Source organism: Ciona intestinalis, chromosome 12, assembly GCF_000224145.3.
Source record: "Ciona intestinalis chromosome 12, KH, whole genome shotgun sequence".
Taxonomy (NCBI): domain Eukaryota; kingdom Metazoa; phylum Chordata; class Ascidiacea; order Phlebobranchia; family Cionidae; genus Ciona; species Ciona intestinalis.
In genome coordinates this window covers 2621649-2644954 of record NC_020177.2, presented here as the reverse complement: position 1 = coordinate 2644954, position 23306 = coordinate 2621649, and the positions used below count along the sequence as shown (strand labels likewise).

The 23306-nt window shown below is 34.4% G+C and overlaps 5 protein-coding genes across 8 annotated transcripts in view; 2 read left to right on the top strand and 3 right to left on the bottom strand.

The window, feature by feature from the left end:
* The first annotated feature begins 432 nt into the window (after positions 1-432).
* Positions 433-3960, top strand: LOC100182358 (tRNA-specific adenosine deaminase 1-like). Of its 4 annotated transcripts, none has more exons than XM_002130832.5 (4): positions 433-587; positions 1149-1278; positions 1571-1873; positions 2365-3960. In XM_002130832.5, exons 1-4 carry the CDS (start codon positions 470-472, stop codon positions 3086-3088), a joined length of 1275 nt encoding a protein of 424 aa, XP_002130868.1. In that variant the 5' UTR covers positions 433-469; the 3' UTR covers positions 3089-3960. The 4 variants fall into 4 exon arrangements, with proteins under 4 accessions (XP_002130868.1, XP_026693020.1, XP_018670088.1 ...); XM_026837219.1 differs by having other exon boundaries at positions 434-587; positions 2370-2585; XM_018814543.2 differs by having other exon boundaries at positions 436-587; positions 1145-1278.
* On the bottom strand, positions 3180-6834 carry LOC113474789. Its single transcript, XM_026837207.1, has 2 exons — positions 4267-6834; positions 3180-3931 (listed from the first exon to the last, which is right to left on the bottom strand). Exons 1-2 carry the CDS (start codon positions 6745-6747, stop codon positions 3503-3505), a joined length of 2910 nt encoding a protein of 969 aa, XP_026693008.1. The 5' UTR covers positions 6748-6834; the 3' UTR covers positions 3180-3502.
* A 1011-nt stretch (positions 6835-7845) lies between these two features.
* On the bottom strand, positions 7846-9532 carry LOC108949970. Its single transcript, XM_018814252.2, has 3 exons — positions 9149-9532; positions 8429-8664; positions 7846-8040 (listed from the first exon to the last, which is right to left on the bottom strand). The coding sequence occupies exons 1-3, from the start codon at positions 9498-9500 to the stop codon at positions 7846-7848; spliced, it is 783 nt and encodes a 260-aa protein (XP_018669797.1). The 5' UTR covers positions 9501-9532.
* On the bottom strand, positions 9408-14309 carry LOC100180020 (protein O-mannose kinase). Its single transcript, XM_018814250.2, has 6 exons — positions 13843-14309; positions 12918-13127; positions 12433-12593; positions 11654-11823; positions 10776-10921; positions 9408-10011 (listed from the first exon to the last, which is right to left on the bottom strand). The coding sequence occupies exons 1-6, from the start codon at positions 14014-14016 to the stop codon at positions 9604-9606; spliced, it is 1269 nt and encodes a 422-aa protein (XP_018669795.1). The 5' UTR covers positions 14017-14309; the 3' UTR covers positions 9408-9603.
* Positions 14310-14960: 651 nt separating this feature from the next.
* Positions 14961-23306, top strand: part of LOC100187117 (poly(ADP-ribose) glycohydrolase) — a gene marked incomplete in the record, with an annotated part of 12241 nt that continues 3895 nt past the window's right edge. The window contains 12 exon segments of the mRNA XM_002124944.5: positions 14961-15243; positions 15857-16131; positions 17007-17076; positions 17682-17801; positions 18572-18772; positions 18974-19138; positions 19480-19640; positions 20159-20250; positions 20901-21037; positions 21444-21591; positions 22537-22675; positions 23290-23306. Of these exon segments, the coding sequence (XP_002124980.3) occupies positions 15049-15243; positions 15857-16131; positions 17007-17076; positions 17682-17801; positions 18572-18772; positions 18974-19138; positions 19480-19640; positions 20159-20250; positions 20901-21037; positions 21444-21591; positions 22537-22675; positions 23290-23306 (1720 nt within the window).

Here is a 23306-nt window from a genome sequence, read left to right as displayed (position 1 = left end):
GTGATGGTGGCTCCCATTTTTCCATATTCTTTAAACTTATCGCTTGCAGCGTCGTCGGCCATTTTTGTTATTACTTTCTTGTTTAGTTTTTAATTTTAAAGCAGTTCTTCAATTAAACATGACTTTTTCTCGTGCCTGTTAACTTTTGGACGGTGTTCGTAAGCAGGTTCTTATCTCATTCTTCAAACATACTCTTTTAAATTCATAAACAGTAATAAAAAAAATGTGTTTCGTAATTTTTCGTGAAATGTTATGAAAATGTGAGTTAATTATTTGTCATAAGCGTGATTGTGATTCACAAAAATAAACATAGAAATTTCAAATGAGATGTTCATCGCTAGAAAAGATGCAAGCAAATATATTTTCGCGGGAGAATGCAAAATTGTGAAAACAAAAACGATAAACTAATATGTTTACAAATTTATATCTATTCCAGATCACTCGTAGTTTCAATTATTTATTTACATACATGGAAGTAGCAAATACGATTTCGCAACTTTGTCTCAAAAAGTTTGATGATTTGCCAAAAAATGGGAAACCGGAGGAAGGAAAACAATGGACAGCTTTGGCCGGTTTTGTGAAACAATGTGAGTTATTTAACTTATTGTTTTTATTAACTTGTTATAATATATACACTAAATTTTAATTTGCATTTAAGTTTGCACCCAGCTGTACAGAATGTAGCAGTTATATTTCTAAATGTTCAATACCCTCTGTTTTACACAGTTTCCATTAAACTCGTTTATATTTTCTCGATTCTTTATTGCCTCTTTAACACAACTATTTCATACCTGTTTAACACAACTACTTTTAATATTTTACAAGGCAAATTTACACTACACATAAAAATGTTTAATAAAAACGGGCCAAAAATTGAATTAAAGTAATTTATTCTGTATGTGGGTTCAGCTACGTGCACAGTTGCACACTACTCTTTCAGAGGTACAGTATCACAGCCTAGGCAGATAGACTAACGGTAGAATTGCCTTTATTACAATAATCAATAATCAATAAAGATAATAAAGTGATAGGTTAATTTAGATTTATTCCACTATGCAATGTGTCTTCTAACTTACCAATATCTTAATCTAAAATGTTTGCTGACTATGGCTACAGTAGTTACACAGTTTAATAACATATACAGTCAGGTGGAGATGATTATGAAGTTGTTGCTATTGGAACTGGTACCACCTGTTTAGGAGAATCCCAGATGAGAAAAGATGGTTTAATTCTCCACGATAATCATGCAGAAGTTATCGCAAGAAGGTCTTTTATAAGGTTAGGTAGTTTCTGTAAGATTAGTGTTATTTTACATGAAAAATACTTTCTTTGTGTAATGTAAGAATTCATTAGAATTTTTTGTGAAGAAATAAGTAAAAAATTTGAACAGCACTATGCAACTGTAGCTGATATGTGTTATACTTTTAAACTCAAATGGAGGCTTCAAACCCTTTTTTTTGTGCAGCTGAAATTGCTACATATTATAAAGTTAATCTAAGTTGGGTCAGTGGTACTACACTAGTTCATGTAATAGCCTATGTTAAAAATATAATATATATATTTCGTTCAGATACTTGTATCATGAAATATTATCAACGTGGCAATCAACGAAAACTTCAACTATTTTCAACAAAACCAATGATGGAAAATGTTGTTTGAAGTCGGGTGGTTCTTTTCATTTTTACACAAGCAACACACCGTGTGGGGATGCTACTATTTTTCCGATTTCACAACCTCTTAATCAAACTCAAAGCAAGGGAGTTAAGAGAAAATGTGAGCAAGTAAAATTAAATCCGGAGAAAAAAGTTTGTATTCATGAAACAGCAGATGAAATTGAACAAGCCACTACGCAAACTCAAAGTGATATTAATCGGTAAGATATGTAAAAGATATATTTAGTAATACGGGAATATTATGAAATTGGCCAAGATATTATATATATGGTGATTTATATTGCAATTATGTACCTTTAAGGTGCTAAGGCAAGGAACTATTTTGTTTGTACAGTGTCAACATTTTTCAAAAAATTTTTAATGTTGAAATTTTAGGTATTGCTTGAATATTAAAAAAATGTTACAATTTTTCAAAAGTGCAAAGGCATAATAGGCAAGTTAAAAATATTATGATAAAAGAACATAATGCTATTGTTATAGCAGTAAAAAAATATTATTTTTAGATTAAATACTGTTGCTAGTACTTGCCACACTGTTACATAGTGCTCACAATGTTTTTTTTCTATATTTAAATATAGCAGGTTTTATAGATTCTTCAATAGTCAGATTAGGTATTTTTTTAATTGAAAGTATATATTACACAGCTAAACTTTGTGTAACAGTTGCTTATAAGCATGTTGTGTTATTTTAGGACAGGCGCAAAGTGTGTTGCTGGTGAAAATTCTGACAGGCATGGCAAAGGAATTAATTATCATTGTGTTGGTAGTTTAAGAACAAAGCCTGGACGTGGTGAACGCACAACCTCTATGAGTTGCAGTGATAAAATACTTAAGTGGAACTTAATGGGTTGGCAAGGGCATTTATTATCATTACTAGTTTCCGAACCTATACATATGAAATATATTATTGTTGGTGGGGTTGCTGATACTGTTGCTTTGAAAAGAGCTTTTTATGGAAGAATTTTTAAACATGAAAAGTTTGTTAGTTTGGAGACAAAAATCAATCTGCACTGCCCGTTAATTTACAAAACGGACACAGAATTTCGATTCGGAAAACCTGTTTTTAACAAAAAACATTTAAAACCTTGTGGAAGCTCTTTATCGTGGTGCAAAATTGAAATCAAATCGTTGGACGTTGCAGCAAAAAGTGGTTTTCGTTTGGGGACGGTAAAAAAACATGAAGGCCTCCCTAAATCTTCCACATTTATATCCAGAGCTAGTTTGTTTCAATTGTTTAAGGATGTTACTTATGTTTTACCACAGTGCAGCCTCACAGAGCACCTTGGTAGCATGAAAAACAATTCGTATAAGTTTCATAAACTTTTGGCGGAAGATTATGAAGAAAAATGGAAAACTGTAAAAATGGACTTGCTGCAAAACTGGATTTCGCACAGTGAGGATTTGGACAAGTTTTAATAAAAAAGACATAGTTTCAGTAATTAAGTATGGTCCTTTTTTTACGGTCCTCCTGAACTATTTTAAAGCATTTTCCCCTCCCGAAAATTCCCGTGGATATGATTTAAATTATGTATAACTTAAATTTGGCGGAATGTGTAAAATACGTTACATATATATGTAGGTACAAGGTTATAAGAACATAACAAAATAACGTTTGTGATGGCACCTTGTCGTAACCCTCTATGTCCCAGAAGCCGGAATGTACTATATGTCATTCAACTATTCCTGCATCGATGATATTATATATATATGTTAGAAGGATTTTTTTTGTGTAACGGCGCCATGATTATAAACGCATTGAATACAAAACGCATTTTTTTTTATATTCTTCAAAGCATTTTAAAGTTCCATTTTTAACACAAGTTTAATGAATTAATCTGTGATTGTCAGATCATCATCACTTTGTTTACATAGAATATGAGTGTCATTTTCTATGTTGTACGGATCTATACATAAACGGTCTCCGTTCCAACAGTAGTATGTTGCATAACCCAGCCGAGAATGTACCCACTCCCGCCTAACAAGATGTAAACTGAAGTGTTTTCCAGCTTCTCTTAACTTTGACATGTCTTTAGCGAAAGCGACTTCCCGAAGCTGGTCATGTGTTTGCCTGAATGTAGGCAACATATATTTACCCCAACAAATTCGTAATTTTGAATGTTCATAAAATGCTTGGGCATGTTTTATCAATTTTAAGATTAATTTATTCAGTGAAACAATAGCTTCAACGGAAATTTGATCTTTTTCTTTTCCATCAAGAATACTTATAACATGACTGATCAATTCATCGTGAAGACTGTTCTGAAATATAATAAACACAAAATAAACAACTCGCTATTGGACTATTAAGTATTAACTATGCCTAATATGGTATATATATATATATTAATAACACAGCACTGACGCACTTCACCCTAGGGGGTTGCGGAAGGGTTTCTTTTAAAAAGTTTAAGGAGAAAGTTACACACCGGAATGAAAGATTTTCGACTAATGTACAATGTCTGCCGTTTTGACCTGAATTCATTTTTTTTTTTTCTTTTTTCAATGTCAGATTTCTCGTTTGTAGTTTAGCCAAAGTGCGGTTAATGTTACAGAAACCATAAGGTAACTTGAAAGTAGTTTTGAAAATCACTAACCTTTCGTTTGTTTTGATTTTTATCTTGAATTGTTTTTAAGAGTTCGACCAGTTTAGGCGTCTCGGTCTCATCGCAAAGGTTGGGAGCAATAGCCTCCAATTTGTCCAAGATTGTTTCAAGATAGTCTTGTTTCAGTGTCGCCTCCGCTTCTTTTAGTTTATCCAATGCATCTCTCGATAGTGCAGCTTCGTATTTCCCCATTCTCTTCGTATTAACAAGCCTTCTCTTTGCTTTTTCTATGTCGGACTTTGCCTCTTTAAAGGTCTTGTTAGACTCTTTGGAAAACGCATCACTATTTTCGTACCGTGTAATAAAATCAGTAATATTCTCCAGTTGTTTTGTTTCGTAGCGTTGTGTTATACGAAAACACTTTAACAGTTCAATTAAATTTGAAACTACGGTCCTATAATCTTCAGTATCCTTGCCCTCGTATGGTTTAACCATTGCTGCAATATTATCTTTACATTCTGCGAGCAAAACTGTTACCTCTTCAAGATCTTCAGAAAATTGATTAATAATTTGATTGGACCTATCTGGCAAAGTTTCAATATCGTAAGCCTTGTGTCTTAGTATCCCACCGACAGTGTCACTATCAAAATGTTCCTCCAGATATTGACCTGATTTAAACTCAGACAACATAGCTTGAAATTTCCGTCCCGTTTCGATAAGTTTAGGCTTCAGAGAATTAATTTTATGGCCCAAGTCTTGTAAAGCTAAGATACTAGTTTCTTTTCCCCACTGTGTTAGTACACTAGCGAGCGATTGTACGGTGCTGCAAAATTTGAACATCTTTTTCAGTGGTGTTAGGTAACCATTTCGTTTTTTCAGCGGTCCGAAAAAACGTCTCACATTCGTCCAGCGCTGTGCAGTGAAACACACCAACAAACGAAACTCTTTGCTATCCGTTTTGTGAGACTGACATAAGCTTATTATACTCGAAGTAAGCACGAGATACATCTGATGATCAAATAACAGCAAATTGTCCGCATTGATATTTTCAGTATTGTGAAAGTGTACTCCGTTTTCTCGAAGAGATGTTATATCAGAAGCCATGTAGAACTGTTCCAAGGTGTCAGCTTGCATGATAGCAACTTTCAGTAGACTCTCAGAATACGAATGCTTTGAAGTGGCTTTTCTATTTGAGTAGTGGTCAAACCACTGGTTTAACAAATACACTGCGTATTCATTTAAAGTAGACTGCCATGATTTGTATTCGGAGGAAAAAAGTTCAAATGAGTTGCCAAGTGAGAAATTTTCATAGCACTGTAAATTTTGATAGACTGCGTACAACTCTTGCGGGTTCGATTCTAGCTTATCCATTTCCTTGGGCATAAACTCCAATACCCTTTTAAAAGTCAAACTTGCTTGCTTTATAAACTCGGTTTCCAACTTTGATGTCGTAATACAGGAATATACGCTTGGTAGCAGAACTTGGGTGCAGTGGTAAGTCATGTCTTCCGCCGCAAGTTGTTCTTCGAGATAAACACGAACAACATTGCCATTTACGCAGTTTATTTTACTACCTACGATCATGTCACCAAATGTATCTGTACTCGTTTTTAAAGTCATTGCCGCATCGCTCGCTTCTTTAAAACCAGCTTCATCCAAAACTTTGTTTTTAAAATCAGAAACAACCGTCTTACATTCGTTGATTTGATTTTCTAGTTTTTTAATTCCTTTTGCCAATACTTTTGGCTGGCAAAAATGATCGTAGCTTTGACCTAAAAGGTATAGATTTGCTTCAAGTTTTTTTATTTGTTCAGTTGTATCGAAACCGTTTTCCTTCGCAAGTGTCAACTTTTCTGCTGAAGTTTTAACTTCATCAATAAAATCTAGACATTCAAGCATGTTCAAGTCTTCAATCGACTTTGACATAGTTTTCTCCATTTCTTCGGCGCACTGCACAACTTTATAAATGTGCGACTTGGATTTGCTTAGAAAATCTGTAATTGTCTGTCTGCTTTCGTTAAGAAGTCGCTGAAGCAATTCATTGCTTTTACAAATCATTCCATATTGTGCTTCAAAATCCCGCCCGTGGCCTCTGAACGTAAACCGCTTTGTATCTGACAACCGAACGTTGTAAGCGAAACCATTTTGTACTTCTAGCGATGGTCGAAAAGTATCCTTCAGCAAAGTTGCAGTTAGTCCACTTTTGCTGGTATATGGAACATTACTTTTCCAAAAATCTTCAACTGAACCCATGCCTTCGCATACAGCACCTATGCTTACACAGATACAGACTGAAGAGGCGTCTCTATTTACCTCCGGAGTATCTATTCCTTTTTCAAACTCAAGTAGAAAAAGATCTTTTCTCTCTGTAAAACAAAGCGGCAAAACGTAGTTTTTGCTTCCATATGCAACCCATGTCTTTTCTTGACTGAAGTACAACACATAGACCTGAGAATACAGCCTCGGAATTCCAATTTCTATTAACAACCCTCTAACTTTAGGTATATATGTGTCTTCTTCTGCTTGAAGCATTGTCAGATTCCTTTTAACAATACTTAAACCCGCGAACTTTATTTTCGCCTCTAAAACACCTGTTACGAAGAAGAAGGACCATAATTTTGCCCAAATATGTATAGTAGGGTGGGGGAAGATGGGACACCTTTTCATTCTATTTTCTCGTACATTTTGGTAGTAAACAAAGAACAATTAAAGAATTTTAAAACCTTGTCCTCGCGACTTTCATAGACCATTGTTATTTGTTTAAAACGCGACCAGGATACTTATATATTTTGTGCTTAACGTGTCCCATCTTCCCCCACCTACCTATATCTAATAGCGGTCCGTCAGTCCACCATGTGCTCGAAATCTATATAGTGTTTTCTATTCAAGTTAGCTCTGTGGTTCAATGTTCTCACGCAGTCACCTATGCGCCACTATTTTAAAAGCATTCACTAAAACTTCAAACTTCGAAAGCCGCTAAACTTCTGACTTCAAATACACAAAACAAACCAACCATAACAACCAACCGCTGTGACTTGATCGTGGTTACAGCTAAAGCGCTGACTGCTGCTCGTTTAGTACTATTTGCATATTTGAAAATCTCACACATTAACATTTTAATTAGGCGCAGTAACTTATACTTTAGTGTGTTTTTATCATACCATTTATTACTTCATTGAAATGTTTGTGGTGTCCTTAACATTCTTCGGTGTCCTTAACACTGTAAAGCACTGCTGTTAACTTATATTATGAAAATACTGCGCTAAATTTGCAGCTTGATGTATGAAGTGGCAGTCGGCTACTTTACTGTTAACGTGACATTACTTTCCTACCGTTAAATAAATGCGTGTATAGTATTCAAAACAACAAAAAATGAGGTTATTTTAGTCAAGTACGCTTGAAATAATGTAGAAGCTCGCCGGCGGTTTTACATATTTCTCGTTGGTTTTCACCAAATGTTAACGACGCTTTTCAGTACCCGTCGCCATAAGCTTTGACACTATTTCTTTATTGATCAGCAAAATGGGGACGGTGATGTGTGCGCTAATGTTTCTACGGTAATGTGTGCGCTAAGTGTGAACGAATTTATAGGTATATAGGCAATCGTGTTCAGATACAAACAAAAGCACGTTATAGTTCAAACGAACACAGCGGCACTGGCCTCACAAAACTTGACGGCTGATTGAACATTCCAGTGTATCGAGGTGGTCTGCTCGCTTTTATTGCGACTTCTAAAATCATTGCTGTATATACTGGGTTTGGATAACCCGCGTTGTGCCATCTCGCAAAACCGACTTCACCGTTCAGCATCCTGACAACACCACCCTGTGTGAATTGATAGAAGTAGTAAATTACATTGTTATTATGTGCTGGTGATTCAATAAGCAGCAAGTTAAATGAATAAATACATGAACTATCCTCGCGTGGCAGTAAAATCAGTGTCTTGCCCAAGGACGCCCACAATGGTAACAGCGACAAGCCTTGAACCTGTAACCTCTGGGTTAAAGGCAGGTGTGCTAACTGCTAACCATAAAGCGCTAACCACGCCTGACTTCGGTTTTTCACTCACTGAAGATTTGAACTTTAATTAAAGTAACTTGAATGAATGTAACTTGCTCTATTCTCGCGTGGTCGGAAAAATACATTAACTCAGGTGTTCATACACCTCGTGCCAGCTTACGAGTTACCATGTGTGTTACTTAAACTCAATTACCTCATAAGTCGAAGCCAGCCAAACGTCCACGAAATCGTAATCATCAGTTATATAGGCGTTCCATGTTCTCTTTATGTAGTTATAAACCAAGTCATACATCTCTTCATTTTCTATGTCTATCAGTTGACCACCGTGGAAACGACAAAGGCTTTCTGATTGTGCTTTAGTTGTTTTATACCCAGCTGTGTAGAGCAATCGTATGCATCGATTGCCGTATCTCACCCCTGTGCATCTAGCTGTACCAATAAATATGTTAGTTCTAAATGCATGTATAAACAACGCATATTATACGTATTAAGGTTTACTGATTGGTAGGTTTGGGCAAGATGAAACATGTTTTTATTATCTTTACTCGTTCCATTAGGTAGTAAACAAGAAACCTTTAAAGGATTATAAAACTATATCTTTACGACTCAATAGATTAAAACACGATATTTTGATATTATGTGCTGAGGTGTTTCATCTTCTGCCATCCTACTATATGTTATAAACAAAGCTTATATGTCTTAAGTAATACCGATTGGTATATAGGGTGGGGAAAGATGAGACATGTTTTCATTTTCTTTTCTTGCCATATTTGGTAGAAAAAAAGAGTATTTACAGAATTATGTAACCGTGTCTTCATGATTCCCACAAACTGTTAGTAATTGTTTAAAACACGATCAGGATGTTATATGCTGTCTGGTATCCATCCTACAGTACTATACGTTGGTTGCTTACTGTAATTTTCAATCACTTGCACTATTGTTTGTTCCACTCTTCCCCAGTCGAGCATGGCTTGTGGACCTTCAGGGCCAGGTGGTCCTCTTGGCCCAGTAGGACCTTGTTTTCCAGGTCGACCTCTCGGTCCCCTAATTTTTGTTGAGTTAGCACTTGTTTGCAGGTTGGTTGATCTGAAAACCTGATCTACTCTTTTGCACAACAAGTACTCAGATGTAACTACTGTAAACACTGACAACAGAACAAAGGAAAACACGAATTTTTTGACCATTCTGTTTTCTTGTACTATAAAGCAGTGAAAGAATTTTGAAGCAATGTCTTTTGCAGCAACGTCTAATACGTAGCTTGACATATAAGTGACAGTAGATTACTTTCCTGTTAACGTGACATCACTTTCCTGTCGTGAAATAAATGCGTGTATTATTCACAACAAGAAAAGAATGAGTTTAATTTAATCAAGATGATAACGATTTTAACAGATTCTCGTACGCTTGAAGTACTTTCGAAGTCTGTGGCCTCGTGCTCGCCGACGGGTCTTTACATTCCTCGTTAATTTTCATTAATTTTCTCCAAATGTTCAACGACGCTTTCCGGTAGCTGTCGCTATGGAGCTTTGACAATTTTTCTTTATTAATTAACAAAATAGCCTGCACGATGTCGGGAATTTTGTACACGTCAATTTTTGCGTCAAGACTCGGCGGCGGGCGTCCTTGTGCGTCGATTTCTGCGCCTGTTGACGTCACGCCGCTATTACGTTCGAGTCTTGCAATAGCTGATTTAGGAAAACTTGCTAAAAGAGCAGTTTTTTGTTCCGGAGCAAGAAAATTCTCTCCCACGATGGACGGTTGGTCAGATAGAACATCCTAAAAGCGAAATAAATAAATTTGCATTAGTTTAAATAAATACAAGTAAATAAGGATTAAAATGTTGAAACGGCTTTGGATAGCTGAATTCTGAAAACAGAAAGTGACTCAGGCCGTCTATTTCCTATACCCTACGACAGTTTAGAAACGTGTAAGACCTACTTGAATATCGAGTAGGCTGTAGATAAGACTCGTGCCAATGAATAGATAAATATAATATTAATTGCCGGTTGAGGTATAACCACAGTTGTCAAACTGGGTGTTCTGTTTATATACACATTGTAGCGACTTCGAGTTACCGCGTATATGTAAATTTGCAGGTAATGGTTGACAAATTACATTTACGTGTTTTTTTTCCGGTAACACGCGCGCTCGCAATGGCAGAGGTGCTCAGTATCCGTTTGGTTATGCCCGCCAGAATACAGTCGTCGCGTGCCTGTCTTTAACACAGAGGATACAGGTACAAGGCTCATTGCTGCTACCGTTGTGGGCGTTTGTGTCCTTGAATATGACACCCCAATTTCTCTAACCTAGTATTCACTAACGAGGTGTCTACATCAAGCATACAGAAATCACACATCCACAAAATTACATACATGGTAACTCGTAAGCTGGCATTAAGTGTATGAAACAGAAATTCGTTTTATAACGACTGTCCATGCAAAGATAAAATAAGTTATATTCATACTGCAGCGGCCCTATAACCACTGAGCCACGCGCCGAAGTTTGACACGGCTTTGTTTAAACATAAAGTCACCGTTTACCTGGTGTTTGCATTGAATAAGCTTGCCATAGCGATTGACCAATGGGAGATCGTCCATATCGTTTAAAATCACCCGCCTATCTGACGTCACAAGATAGTTCTGTAGCGCCCCCTTCAGGTCGTTTGAATCGCAAACAACCAGACTTCCTTTAGTAAAAAAAATAACAGAGAACGTAATAAACAGATATAATAGGGTGGGGAACATGGAAAAGTTTTTAGCACAATTTCCAAATTTCATGATCAAGTTTTAAACATTTAACAAAGGTCCATGAGAGTCGTGAGGACATGGTTTTATAATTCTTTGAATTTTCTTTTTTACTACCAAATGGGACGAGAAAATGGGATGAAATGGTATCCCATCTACCCCCACCCTACTAATAAACGTTTGTTCATGTATATTATAACGTAACTACCATATCCGCTTACATTTAGATTATCCGGTAATTAATATTAAATAACCGTAACTGGTTTGCCGCTGGGCAAAACGCCTCGTTTTGCAATATGTAACGTATACAGTAGGTTGGGGTAAAACGGTACGTGTCCTCATTATATTTGTTTGAATAAAGCATTGTTAGATGTTTAAAACACGACCAGGAAACATGAAATATAGTAGGGTAGGGGGAAGACGGGACACATTTTCAATCCATTTTTTCGTCCTTTTAGCAAAACATATATTCAATTATCCTGATCTTTTTTGAACAATTAACAACGGTCTGAGGATATTTTTTATTTACTACCAAATGAGATTAGAAAATAATATGAAAAGGTGTCCCATCTTCCCCACCCTACTATATTACAGGTACTAACGGTATTCCATCTTTTCCCTAGTACTGTACTATACAATACATATAAGAACCATATGCAACTGTTTAAACATACCTTCTGTTTGGTTGTGTAGAAAGTTCAACGTCTTCAAATAAGATACAGCGAGTCGTAACCTCTCGGTAGCATCACTCGTAATATGTTCGTTTGAGTTCAAATATGTGTCCAAAGACCCACGTTTGTGATACTCAGTGACTATAAAAGACCTTGCGTAGTCGAATGCAGTTCTATAAGAAGTATTTGGGTTTAGTAAAGACGCCGTGGCGCATGGGTTCTGAGTTCAAAGCTTGAAGCTGCTACCGTTATGTCGGCATATGTGTTCTTATATATAAGCAAGACACTTAACGACAGTTGCTCCAACCCGGTTGTCATTTATATATGTGTTGTCCAAATAGTTAGCGTTCAAAAAATCCCAAATAAATTAGCGATACTTTAAGAACAGTAATTTTCGTCATGTGCTGCATAACGTTGTATATGTTAGTTTTTTATAATTAGTGCTTTTTAGGTAAACAGATACATTTAAATTCGCCGTACCTTGACCCCGTTGAAACCTCTAGTAAAAGCGCATGTTTTCACATACATTTCGTAAGGCAGGACAATGGCATTTTAAACTCCTTTTTAAAATTTTAAAACGATGTATGTGGTAGGGTGGGGGAAGATGGGACACCTTTTCATTCTATTTTTTCGATCCATTTGGTAGTAAACAAAGAACATTCAAAAAATTCTCCTTACGATTCCAATATAGACCGCTGTTAATTGTGATATTTGGATATTATGTGACAAAGGTGTCCCGTCTTCCCCACTCTACTATATTTAAAAACTAGACATATATTTACCTTGAAACGTTGCAAAATCCAATCAACTGTGTCACAAACGGACTTTGGAGTCGAAACAGGTTCGTTACGTGTTCATTAAAATCCGCTTTAGTGTTTATCACTTTGGATGTAATGGAATGAGCCACTGCTACTCTACGGCCTTCCCAAACACCGTACTGCATCTAAAAAAAAAATGGGTTAATTTAGCGCCATTTTTGTGCTAAAAGAAATCGTACATAAAAAATAAACCAATAAGCTAAAAATGTATAAAAAATATGACCGGGCACATTTTGGCAGGAAAGATATTATATTCTTCGCAAGCTGTATTATACTCAAAAATCTATTTCCTATAGCGTCTATCTATGGATAAATACATTTATTGGGGTTTCATGAACAGACTTCTCTCATATATAGCCTTTCTTTCTATAAGAAGCACAGTTGCGAACTGTTGCAGAGAATGAAAACATGTTCCATCTTACCCCACCCTATTATATACTTTACTTCACCTTTTTTGTTTTCCCTTTGTTAAAGTAAGAGCCCTTTTCAACATTGTGGAATATTGCGTCACAATACAATATTTCATGACATGACGTCATATTTATGATTCTGAACTCGTTTTTGGCGCAACTTGGTCGAAAGTCAGGTTTCGGTAAATTAGCCACCTCGGACGGCGTGGATCGGAAAAAAGTATTGCTTCGTAAACGGTCGCGAGCACCCTGTAAAATAATAGGTATTTTAACTTACATAGTAAAGTGGGGGGATATAGGACACCTTTTCGTTCTATTTTCTCGTCTCATTTGATAGTAAACAAAGAACATTCAAAGAATTATTAAATCGTGTTCTCAAGAGCTCCATAGATCGTTGTTAATTGTTTAAAACACAATCAGGATATTTGAATATTGTGTGCTAATGGTGTCCTATCTTCACCCCCAGTACTATACTATACTGCACTATTAGATGGTTATAAGCTTTTTAAGGAACGTCGTTGCCTATGAAGATAAAGTTGACAAGAATTTATAAATACTCCTGTTTTTTTGCGTTCGACGTAGCCTATATGTGCCTATACTATACTGTAATTCGTTTCTGCATATCTGAAAATTAATATAGTATGGTGGGGGAACATGGGACACCTTTAGCACCTAAAATCCAAATATCCTGATCGTGTTTTAAACAATTACCAACGGTATATGAGAGTTGTAAGGATATAGTTTTATAATTTTTTAAATGTTCTTTGTTTACCACCAAATGGGGCAAGAAAATAAAATGATAAAGTGTACCATCTTTCCCCACCCTACTATACCATATGTAGGTAGAACAGTGTCGAGGTCATTTAGAAATACACAACCTTCTAATTTTGCAACCCTATACCCCAAACAGTACAAAAATGCAGTCGGTTTAGTGTAAAGTAAAAAAATACTTTCGCTTTTATACCTTTAGCAATTTTATTGGCTTTTGCATCTTCTTTATGACACCAGTAGAATATAATAAGTTGTCCCTTTTTACCACGACCAACACAAATACGGCAGCCAACAGTATGATGAAATACAAATTCGCATCTTCTTTTTTGCTTCGACTTTTGTGTTTCTTTTTCTTTATATTCCACATTTTAATTATTTTTTAGTATATTACGCATTTTAAAATAAATTGTTTATATTTGCAAAAACTGATTGGATTGGCATTGGAGAAAACCTATTACCATATAGTGTTTTAGTTACCAGAAAATACTGTATAAGTCTACTGTAATTACTACCTTACGTAAAACCTGTTTCTAAATAATTAAACTCTTATATGCTAATTTATTTTACTGAGTTTACTAACTTAAAAACACCTATTTTCATCAAAATTAAAGACCTCAAAAAGACATCACAAAGCACTCTTAATATAATATACCAATCTCCTAATAACACTTAAGATTAATGCTGCTTATAACTTCGAAACTGCGTAGGCGATTCAAGGCTCCTGAACTGCCAGTCCAACACGGTGTTATGATTAACGAAACTACCACATACGTAACCGTACGCACACATAGTGCCTCCAGGCTGTTTGGAAACGATATAAATAGCGGGACACCAAACCATTTTCGCAGCAACTTTATCTACATCATGCCCTACTAGAGATATCACTCCAATCTAAGCACCTACGATCGAAGATCTAACCGCCAAGAAATTGGATTTGAAAACACATTTCTTAAGGAGTCTAGGGCTTATACTTACCTTATTAAACATTTCTTGCCAAAAAATATAAAATTTCCCGCATTGGATGACTAAAATGTAACAAAAAATAACTTCTTCTAAAGTTCGTTTTTAACTTTTTTTAGAAGGCACCCACGTTTGTTTATAATAGATTTTACCCATGTTTGTTTATAATAGAAAGCAGATTACTCACTTTTTTACTCTTTTCATCTTTTAAATTTATTTTTAGGTGCAGGTTTTTTTTTCAAAACATGCTTTCCCTATACCCGATGTGTTATACAATTTGTCTTTTACGTTGGACGTCGGGTTGGTCTACTTGGGTTTTCTATAACGTTAACTAAAAACGACCGAAAATGGTCGCTAAGTATTTAGACTCCATATACTACATACTAGGACCACACTGGTGCAGTAGTAACTGTTTTTTCTGTTTTTGTTAAAATGCGAAATGTTACAACGTGAAATTAGCCCACCAAAGCAAAAATTAAAGCAAGCTTCAATATCGGAATTTTTCTCTTTATCCTCGAAATCTGTGAAACGAAAACGTTCTCCTACTCAAAGCGAAAACGAAGTTTCTCCTTTTGCTAAAAAGACAACAGAACACAAAACATCTGCTAAAACACCCGTTTTAGATATTGGCGTGGTTAGTTTGTTATATTTTAAAGGCTCTTGTCTGTTACGTGCTACTTTTTGGTGCTAGTGAAGAATCTCCCCCCCCCCCACTTATTTGCTAACCCCTATAACCACTAACTAACCCCCTAACTATCAACACCTAACCCCCTAACCTAGGGGTTAGTGGTTAGCAAATAAGGTGGGGGGGGGGAGATTCTTTACTAACACCGGTATACTCATAGTGCACCATATATACATTTGATTCAACAAATTCTATTGAGTAATTCAAACCACCATGTCTTATTACATGTGTAGTACTACAAGAGCATCTAGCGTCCCAAAATGCTACCAATCGAAATAGTGGCCAAGATACTAATTTTTTAGTTGGTGTTACGGGTCAGCCATGTGTAAATGGATTTTGTTTACAAATATGGCGCTGCTAGTGAACCTCCGCACGTTATCCGCTAACCCCTAACTACTTACCCATGTAACCCCAAAACCGTACCCCTATTACCACTAGACCTGACCCCTAACTACCAACCTCTAACACTTCCCATCAGCCTAATCTGTAGCATACCAGAGGGTTCTTCACTAGTGTCGAAATGGAATTTTAATTTTCAAATATAAACACTCCATAATTTCAGAAGCCAACTCCCACAAAAGTCAGTCAAACAAAATCCCCAACAGTGGGTCCAAGTCACGAAAAAATGAGCGCAAACTCCGAGCCGAACAGTAGCCGACTTTTATCTGGACTTACTGAGGCAGAAGGTGCGGAGAAAAATATCATTCAGATGTCAAAAGATGCCACCAACTTTGATATTGATTCTATTTTGGAAAATGTGACTGAAAATATGTCACACAATAAAAACAACTCGCAATCCAGTAAACCAGACTTGGAATCTATGGATGTAACTGTAAGGTAACAAACCTTTAAGAATTATTTTTATTTACATTTTCCGGCATAGGGGTTAGCGCACCTGCCTGTAGCTTAGAAGAGGTTATGGGTTCAAGGCTTGTCGCTGGTATCATTGTGGGCGTATGTTTCCTTGGGCAAGACAATTAATGGAAATTGGTTGTCTAAACTGACAGTCATACAGAATAAAAATCGCCCTCAAAGTTACATACATGGTAAAACAGAACATTTGTATTATAAGGATTGTCGTTTTTCCGACAGGCACGGTTTGTTTGCAGCTATTTAATATCTGCATACATTAAAAGATATTGTCCATACTGAAATCTAAGCTGCTACAAAACTAAAAAGGGAAAAAAATGCAAAGACATAATTTAAAAATCATTTGCACACAATTGGAGGTTTCAAATCCTGGCCCCTTCAACCCTCCAAAACTTTCAATAACTCCAGACTGTGCTTTCTTTGCTGTAGGTGTGTGCTTAGAGTAAACATATTGTGCAGCTCAATCAGTTGTGCAGATTTTGTTGGCAGTTAAGTTAATACATAACTTTTATTAAGTTGAGCCGAGGCCCATGGTTTTTTGCAGTTTAAAAAATTTAGCTTATTAGTAATAAAATAAATATTGACATAATCTACTGACCTTAATTGAAAGATAAAAATACAATATATAATTTTATTTCATTCACAATAAAATCACAGAATAATTTGTAGAAACAAATTCAAAAATGTTTTATTTATAGGTATACGTATATATTGTATCTTTAAATTATTTTGTAGTGTGCCTAGAGCTGAAAATCACAGATTAATTCATAGAAAAAAATATGGGTGTAAAAATATATATATATAATATACAAATATCTTTAATTATTTTGTAATTTGCCTAGAGCTGAAAGTCCCCTGTTGTTTGAAGATTCAATTCAAGAGGCTCCAGTAGTTGAACCAGAGAGTATGCAGGTAAAATTGCCAATGGGTTTGGGACTTGCTTTTTTTAAAACTAGTGGTCCATGATTTGCCAAAAAAAAATCACTCATAACAGTTATATGTCGTAAATTGAGGTGTATGAAACAGAACATCCATGTTATAACTGTCGTTTTCAGCCGCGTGACAATAAATAGGTCTTTAACATTTATTTATTATTTTTCTATGTAAAATGCTAAATAGTTTAAATAAAAAACTACCGAGTTCCGAGCTTGTCTCATGTAACTCATCGCTTATATTTTTTAAATGATAAAGTTTACTGTTAACCATGTTAACTTAGAAGTTATTCGTTGCTGTATCTTTTGAATTAACTAAATTTAATTCTTATAAACATTCTGTTACTTCTGCTACCAGGCGTAATGTTGTAAATGAAATGAATGTAACTTACTTTATCCTCGCGTGGCTGGAAAACGACAGTCGTTATCACACGGGTTTAACACCTCGTGCCAGCTTACAAGTTACCATGTATGTTACTTTGTGGGTGTCAGTATAAAAACGTAGTGTATTATTGACATTTCGTCTACCATTCGGCAAGACTTCATCAGGAAACCATTTTCCACTAAAAAAGTTAACTTTTACAGTTCACTGATGGACCTACTTGTATGGGAATGCCTGCTAAGGATTTAAAACGAATTCCAAATTGCTGGGCAACAAACCCGTTCACTATGGAGTCAGGAACAAGACACTTAAAACTGTATAATGTAAGAAAGTAAGGTACTCACCGCTTTAATGTATTTTGGATTAATATTAGAAATAATAAAAATTGCTGTAAGTTTTTTTGCATAATGCTTAAAATAAAAAGTTTGGAGAATTTTTTTTGTACTGAAACCTGTGTAACAAATTACGAATTGTTATGCAATAATACTTGATGATATATTCTGCTAGGTATAGTACAATATCCAAATGTAACTGTATAGACTAAATTAGTTCAAATGAGTTTAAGTCATAAATTAGTTCAAATGAGTTTAAATCATGGCTGATAATAATATAGTTGATTGATTTAGGCATGTGTAGTAGCTTAGCCTAAACTGGAAATGTAGCACTATTAAAAATTTATACATATATTCAAGATTTCTTATATATTTCAAGATTTCTCTCTATTTGTACACTTGTGTGTCTAAATACCTCTGCCCTCCCTGTTTTTCTTAAATTTTGGTGCCCATGTTTTTAACAAATCCTGGGTGCCAAACAAGGTGTGGCAAAGTGGGCAGGCCTACCATGGAATTTTCTGCCCTGCATGAAATAGTAAACATTGAAATCAAATATTTATAGATATTGTGCGTATAACTGTCCCTGCCTCCACTGCATTTAAAAAAGTGTGGTGGCAATAAATGAATGAATGTAACTTACTTTATCCTCGCATGGCGGAAAAACGACAGTTGGTATAACATAAGTGTTCTGTTTCATACACCTTGTTATGCCTACAACGTATATGCCTTCTATCCAGAATATCACTGTTTTTTTAATACAGACTTCCCACAAAGGACCCGGGCCACCACCCCCCAAATCTACCACCTATTACGACGCATGGGACTCCCATCATGTGCGACTTCCGTGCTCGACAGAAAATCTCTACCCGGTAACAGAGAGAGGTAGGAAGAGCTTAGAGAAGAGATGGGAGCTGATCCGGAGCTCTCTTTTGATGAAGATGGATAACGAATACGATTTGCAGGTCAGCGAATATTCTATTTTGTTTTTGAATAAAAACTTTTAACGAAAAACATAGCCTAAACGATGTAATTATAACAAATTGAATTGTAAAACGAACAAATGTTTTTACTGTTTACCATAAACTAATAAATAGGCAAAATTAAATGCACCACTTACTGATCAGCCAAATTTTATTTAAATAATTCTAATATTTCTTTTTTAGGAAGCCATTCTCACATACAACAGCAGATACTGCAAAAAGTGGTCGTTTCAAAAACTAGGTAATTTTTTTACCCAAGCAAGTGATTCTTACAAAAAAAAGTTTTTTGGGACCACATTACCACGCATGGTTGCGCTTGCTTTGGATTTACCCAACATTTGTACACAGGTAAAGTAATTTTCTTTTAAATTAAAAAATATATATATTAATATACATATATATATATATATATATATAAATTGTTTTTTCAAGGGTAACAGAAAAAAACTTGTTAATTAAAAGCTGCATACAAAATCGTACAATTGTAGCTTTTTTCTAGCCTGCTATTTTAAGAAACATTGCTTTAACCCAACACATTTTTTAATACAATATATATATATATATATATATACTAATGTTAAATGTATAATATTATTGTATATTACATCTAAAATTGTTTGTGTTTTTAAACTTTGGATTAAATACAAAATTAAAGTATTTTTTTAAACTAATAAATCAATTTGTTTTAGCCGATACCATTGTTATGTCATCAACGGAGTTGTAAAGTCACTATGACTCAGCAACAAATTGCATGTTTGCTGTGTAATGCTTTCTTTTGCACATTTCCGAGACGTAACTCAAAAGGTCCAAACTCTGAATATTCAAACTATCCTAGCATTAACTTTAGCAGGTGAGAAATTGCTTTTATATTCTACGTGGTGATCCTATGGAATGACATGCTATGTGGCCAAGAGCTGTATGAAACAGAACAATAATAACTGTATTTGTTTTTTTGATTATGGTAGGTAAATTTAGAAATATTTAAATGAAAAGACAGGGTATAGAGACAAAACAACAGTTGTTAAAACACGCTTACAGTTAAAAACATATTAACATTAAATTGAATGAAAATAACCTAGTCGAACCGTTTATGTTTAGTTATTTATCAAGTTAAACTACTAATAGAAACAAAAATGTCCGAAAACAGCAATCCGTATAAATGGTAAAATGAACATTCGTGTTACAAAGACTGTTGTTAAAATTAGTTTTATTTACTTTTACCAATGTTTTACCTAATAAATTTTGCAATATAAACTGAAAATCGATTCAAAACATTTTCTACGGTTATATTTGTTAAAAGTTATTATTAGAAATTTGATCTTATTTAAATTTCATGTACTTAGACATAATTTGCAACATTTGTTTCAGTTTATTCAATGGAGCAGGGGGATGGCATAATAGTCCATTTGTTGAAAAATTTAAAACTATTCTTCACTATTTTGAGAGAGTATGCGAAAACAGTAAGTTTTTGATGAATTATATTGAATAAAACAAAGGGGAAAAAAAGAAAAGAGAAAATTTTGTCACTCCAGACAAGAGAAAATAAAATAAACTTAAATTATGGTATTTTTTAATAAAACTAGAGGAAAAAAAGAAATATAGAAAATTTTGTCAACCCAGACGAAAGAAAATAAAAAAAACTTAAATTATGGTATTTTTTGATAAAACTAGAGGAAAAAAAAGAAATATAGAAAATTTTGTCAACCCAGACGAAAGAAAATAAAAAAAACTTAAATTATGGTATTTTTTGATATTTATATATTTGCTATAAAAGGCTAATAATATCAATCCTGTACAAAGCGTTAAGCCGTTTGGGGCGTCACCTTAACGTTTTTAACAGGGGTGACATCATATGTAGGGCCGTGGAAAAGTTAACGGTTAACTGCTCAACCAAACCTATTCGGTTAACCGCTAACGAAAAGTTCAAGTCGTTAACCGAACTATGACGTCATATGGCATAAACGTATATCAATATCTGTCTTATTTACACGAAAAGCGTGTTTCCGTTCGTTAATTGGTTCTTCGCGATAAAACAGAGTTTTAAAACATAGGTATAAGAGTAAAATAGCTTTTATCCAGCTGTTACAATTGTTATATATTTTATTTCTAGTGCCAACAGGAACTGTAACTTTTGAGCGACGTTGCTTGTCAGATTTTCCTCGCTGGGAAAAAAGCCCATGTACCTTGGGTGGATTGCATCTAAGCAATGAAGGGAGAATAGAATGTGACGGTATTGGTTTATTACAGGTAAGGTCAACATTTATTGAATTTTGTATGAAAAATTTATTAAAAGGTGCTGAATACTGGATATTTACTGTTTTAACTAGATTGTATAAGATTAAATAATAAATATTTAATACATTTTATTATTAGCTTTTCATATATAAACCTAAATTGTACAAAAGTGAAATAAATTTAGGATAAAATCAATTTTTTTTATGACAAAACAATTACAACTGCTATAAGGTTGAAAACACTAACCCTTTTTGGAACAATACATTTAAATTGTCTGCCAAACTTACATTCTAAGAAAAAAACTCGCTATTTAAACAAAAATATAAATTCTAATCCTAATAAAATAGATGTCTTTAAAAAACAACACTCTTATTTATGAAAAACCAAAAAGAAATTCAGAAAAAAAATTTTTCTGCAGGTTGATTTTGCAAATCGGTATCTTGGAGGTGGCGTGCTCTCTAGCGGCCTCGTGCAGGAGGAAATTTTATTCAGTATTTGCCCCGAGCTCATAGTTTCCAAGCTCTTTGTTGAAAAATTGGACGACAACGAGTGTGTGGTCATCACTGGTAAGAATTTCATTGCGCAACACTGAAAAATGACTGATAAATTTATTAAATAGTCAGTTATCAAGTTATGTATTAAGAATGTATCGCTATTAAGAAAATATCTATAGTTTACAATTCATTTTTAATCCCTAAATAACACTTTACCCCTTAATACTCGCTTTTTTAAGTAACTTTTCCTTAGGCATGACCATACATAGCAAAAAAAAGGTTTTGTCATAGCTGATATATTTTATAATTTATATCTTGCCTTATGTATATTGCTTCATGTATCGGCAAGGTTTTATAACGAGGGTTTTATATCATATGTATACAGTGACGCAGCCAGGGGGGGTGTTTAGGGGGTTGCGACTCTCCCCCCCTCTTAAACCCCCCAAAAAAAGCCCCTAATTTTTTTCTGGCTGCGCCACTTTATGTATATATGTTAATTGTAAACAAGGGTCAAGGATTTATGTTTTTATGTTATTTGTAATTTTGTTTTACTCGTTATCTGGTTGATCTGCACATTTTCAAATCTTTACCCATTAGTTTTTATGTTATACGTTTTTTTCTAATAATCTGGCCAAAATATTGGACCTATAGTCGAGTGGGGGAAGATGGGACACCTTTAACACATAATATCCAAATGGCCTGGTCGTGTTTTAACTTTTAAACAATTAACAACGGTCTGTGGAAGTCGTGAAGATACGGTTTCATAATTCATTGAATGTACTTTGTTTACTACCAAATGATAAGAGAAAACTAAACGAAAAGGTGTCCCATCCTCCCCCACCCTACTATATCTAGAAATGTTGTATATTTAATCAAAATTAATTATTAAAAAATTCAATTAGATTTTCATATTCTAAAATAAGAACTGCATAAATAAATAAATAATATTTTGTAAGCGACATGAATAGTATAATAAAATTGTAATTTTTAGTAAATTTTTTAAAATAAACAAACCAGGGGCCGAGCAGTTCAGTTCCTACACTGGTTACGCTGATACTTACAAATGGGGCGGCAACCACATAGATACAACAACCAGAGACGACTTCGGTCGACTTTGCAAACAACTTGTCGCCATGGATGCCACTTGTTATCAAAAGTAAAAAAAAATGTTTTTAATGTTTGAATTTTATAAATACTTTATTAAAATTTTTGTTAAGTGTTTAAACTTAATTTTTTTATTGTTTTATCTTTTAAACAAGTTTTATTAACACCAAAAATCCCCTACTTTTTTCAATGTTTTAATTTAAAAAATTTTTTTTCTTCAAAGTTATGTTTACTGTTTTAACTTAATTTATTTTTAATTGTTTTTTTACTGTTCAACAAGTTTTACTCACACTAAAAATATTCTAAAAATGAATTACCCATAAAGGTATACACGTGATAACTCGTACTCTACTAGAGGTGTATGAAACAAAAGTCCTGTGTTATAACGACTGTCATTTCCTCACCACACATGGTTTAATAGTTTCATTTTTTCATTTATTTACCTAACTGCAAGACATTTAACAACAATTGCTCAAATCCAGTGGTCACCAATGGGTTGTCTAAAATCACCCATACAAAAAAAAATAAAAACACACTCAAAAAGATGTACACATGGTAACTTGATAAGCAGGCACGAGGTGTATGAAACACATCATTCGTGTAATAAAGACTTTTTTCCGCTGTGCAAAGATCAATCAAGTTACATTCATTCATTTATTATTATAGATCTTCAAATCAATTCA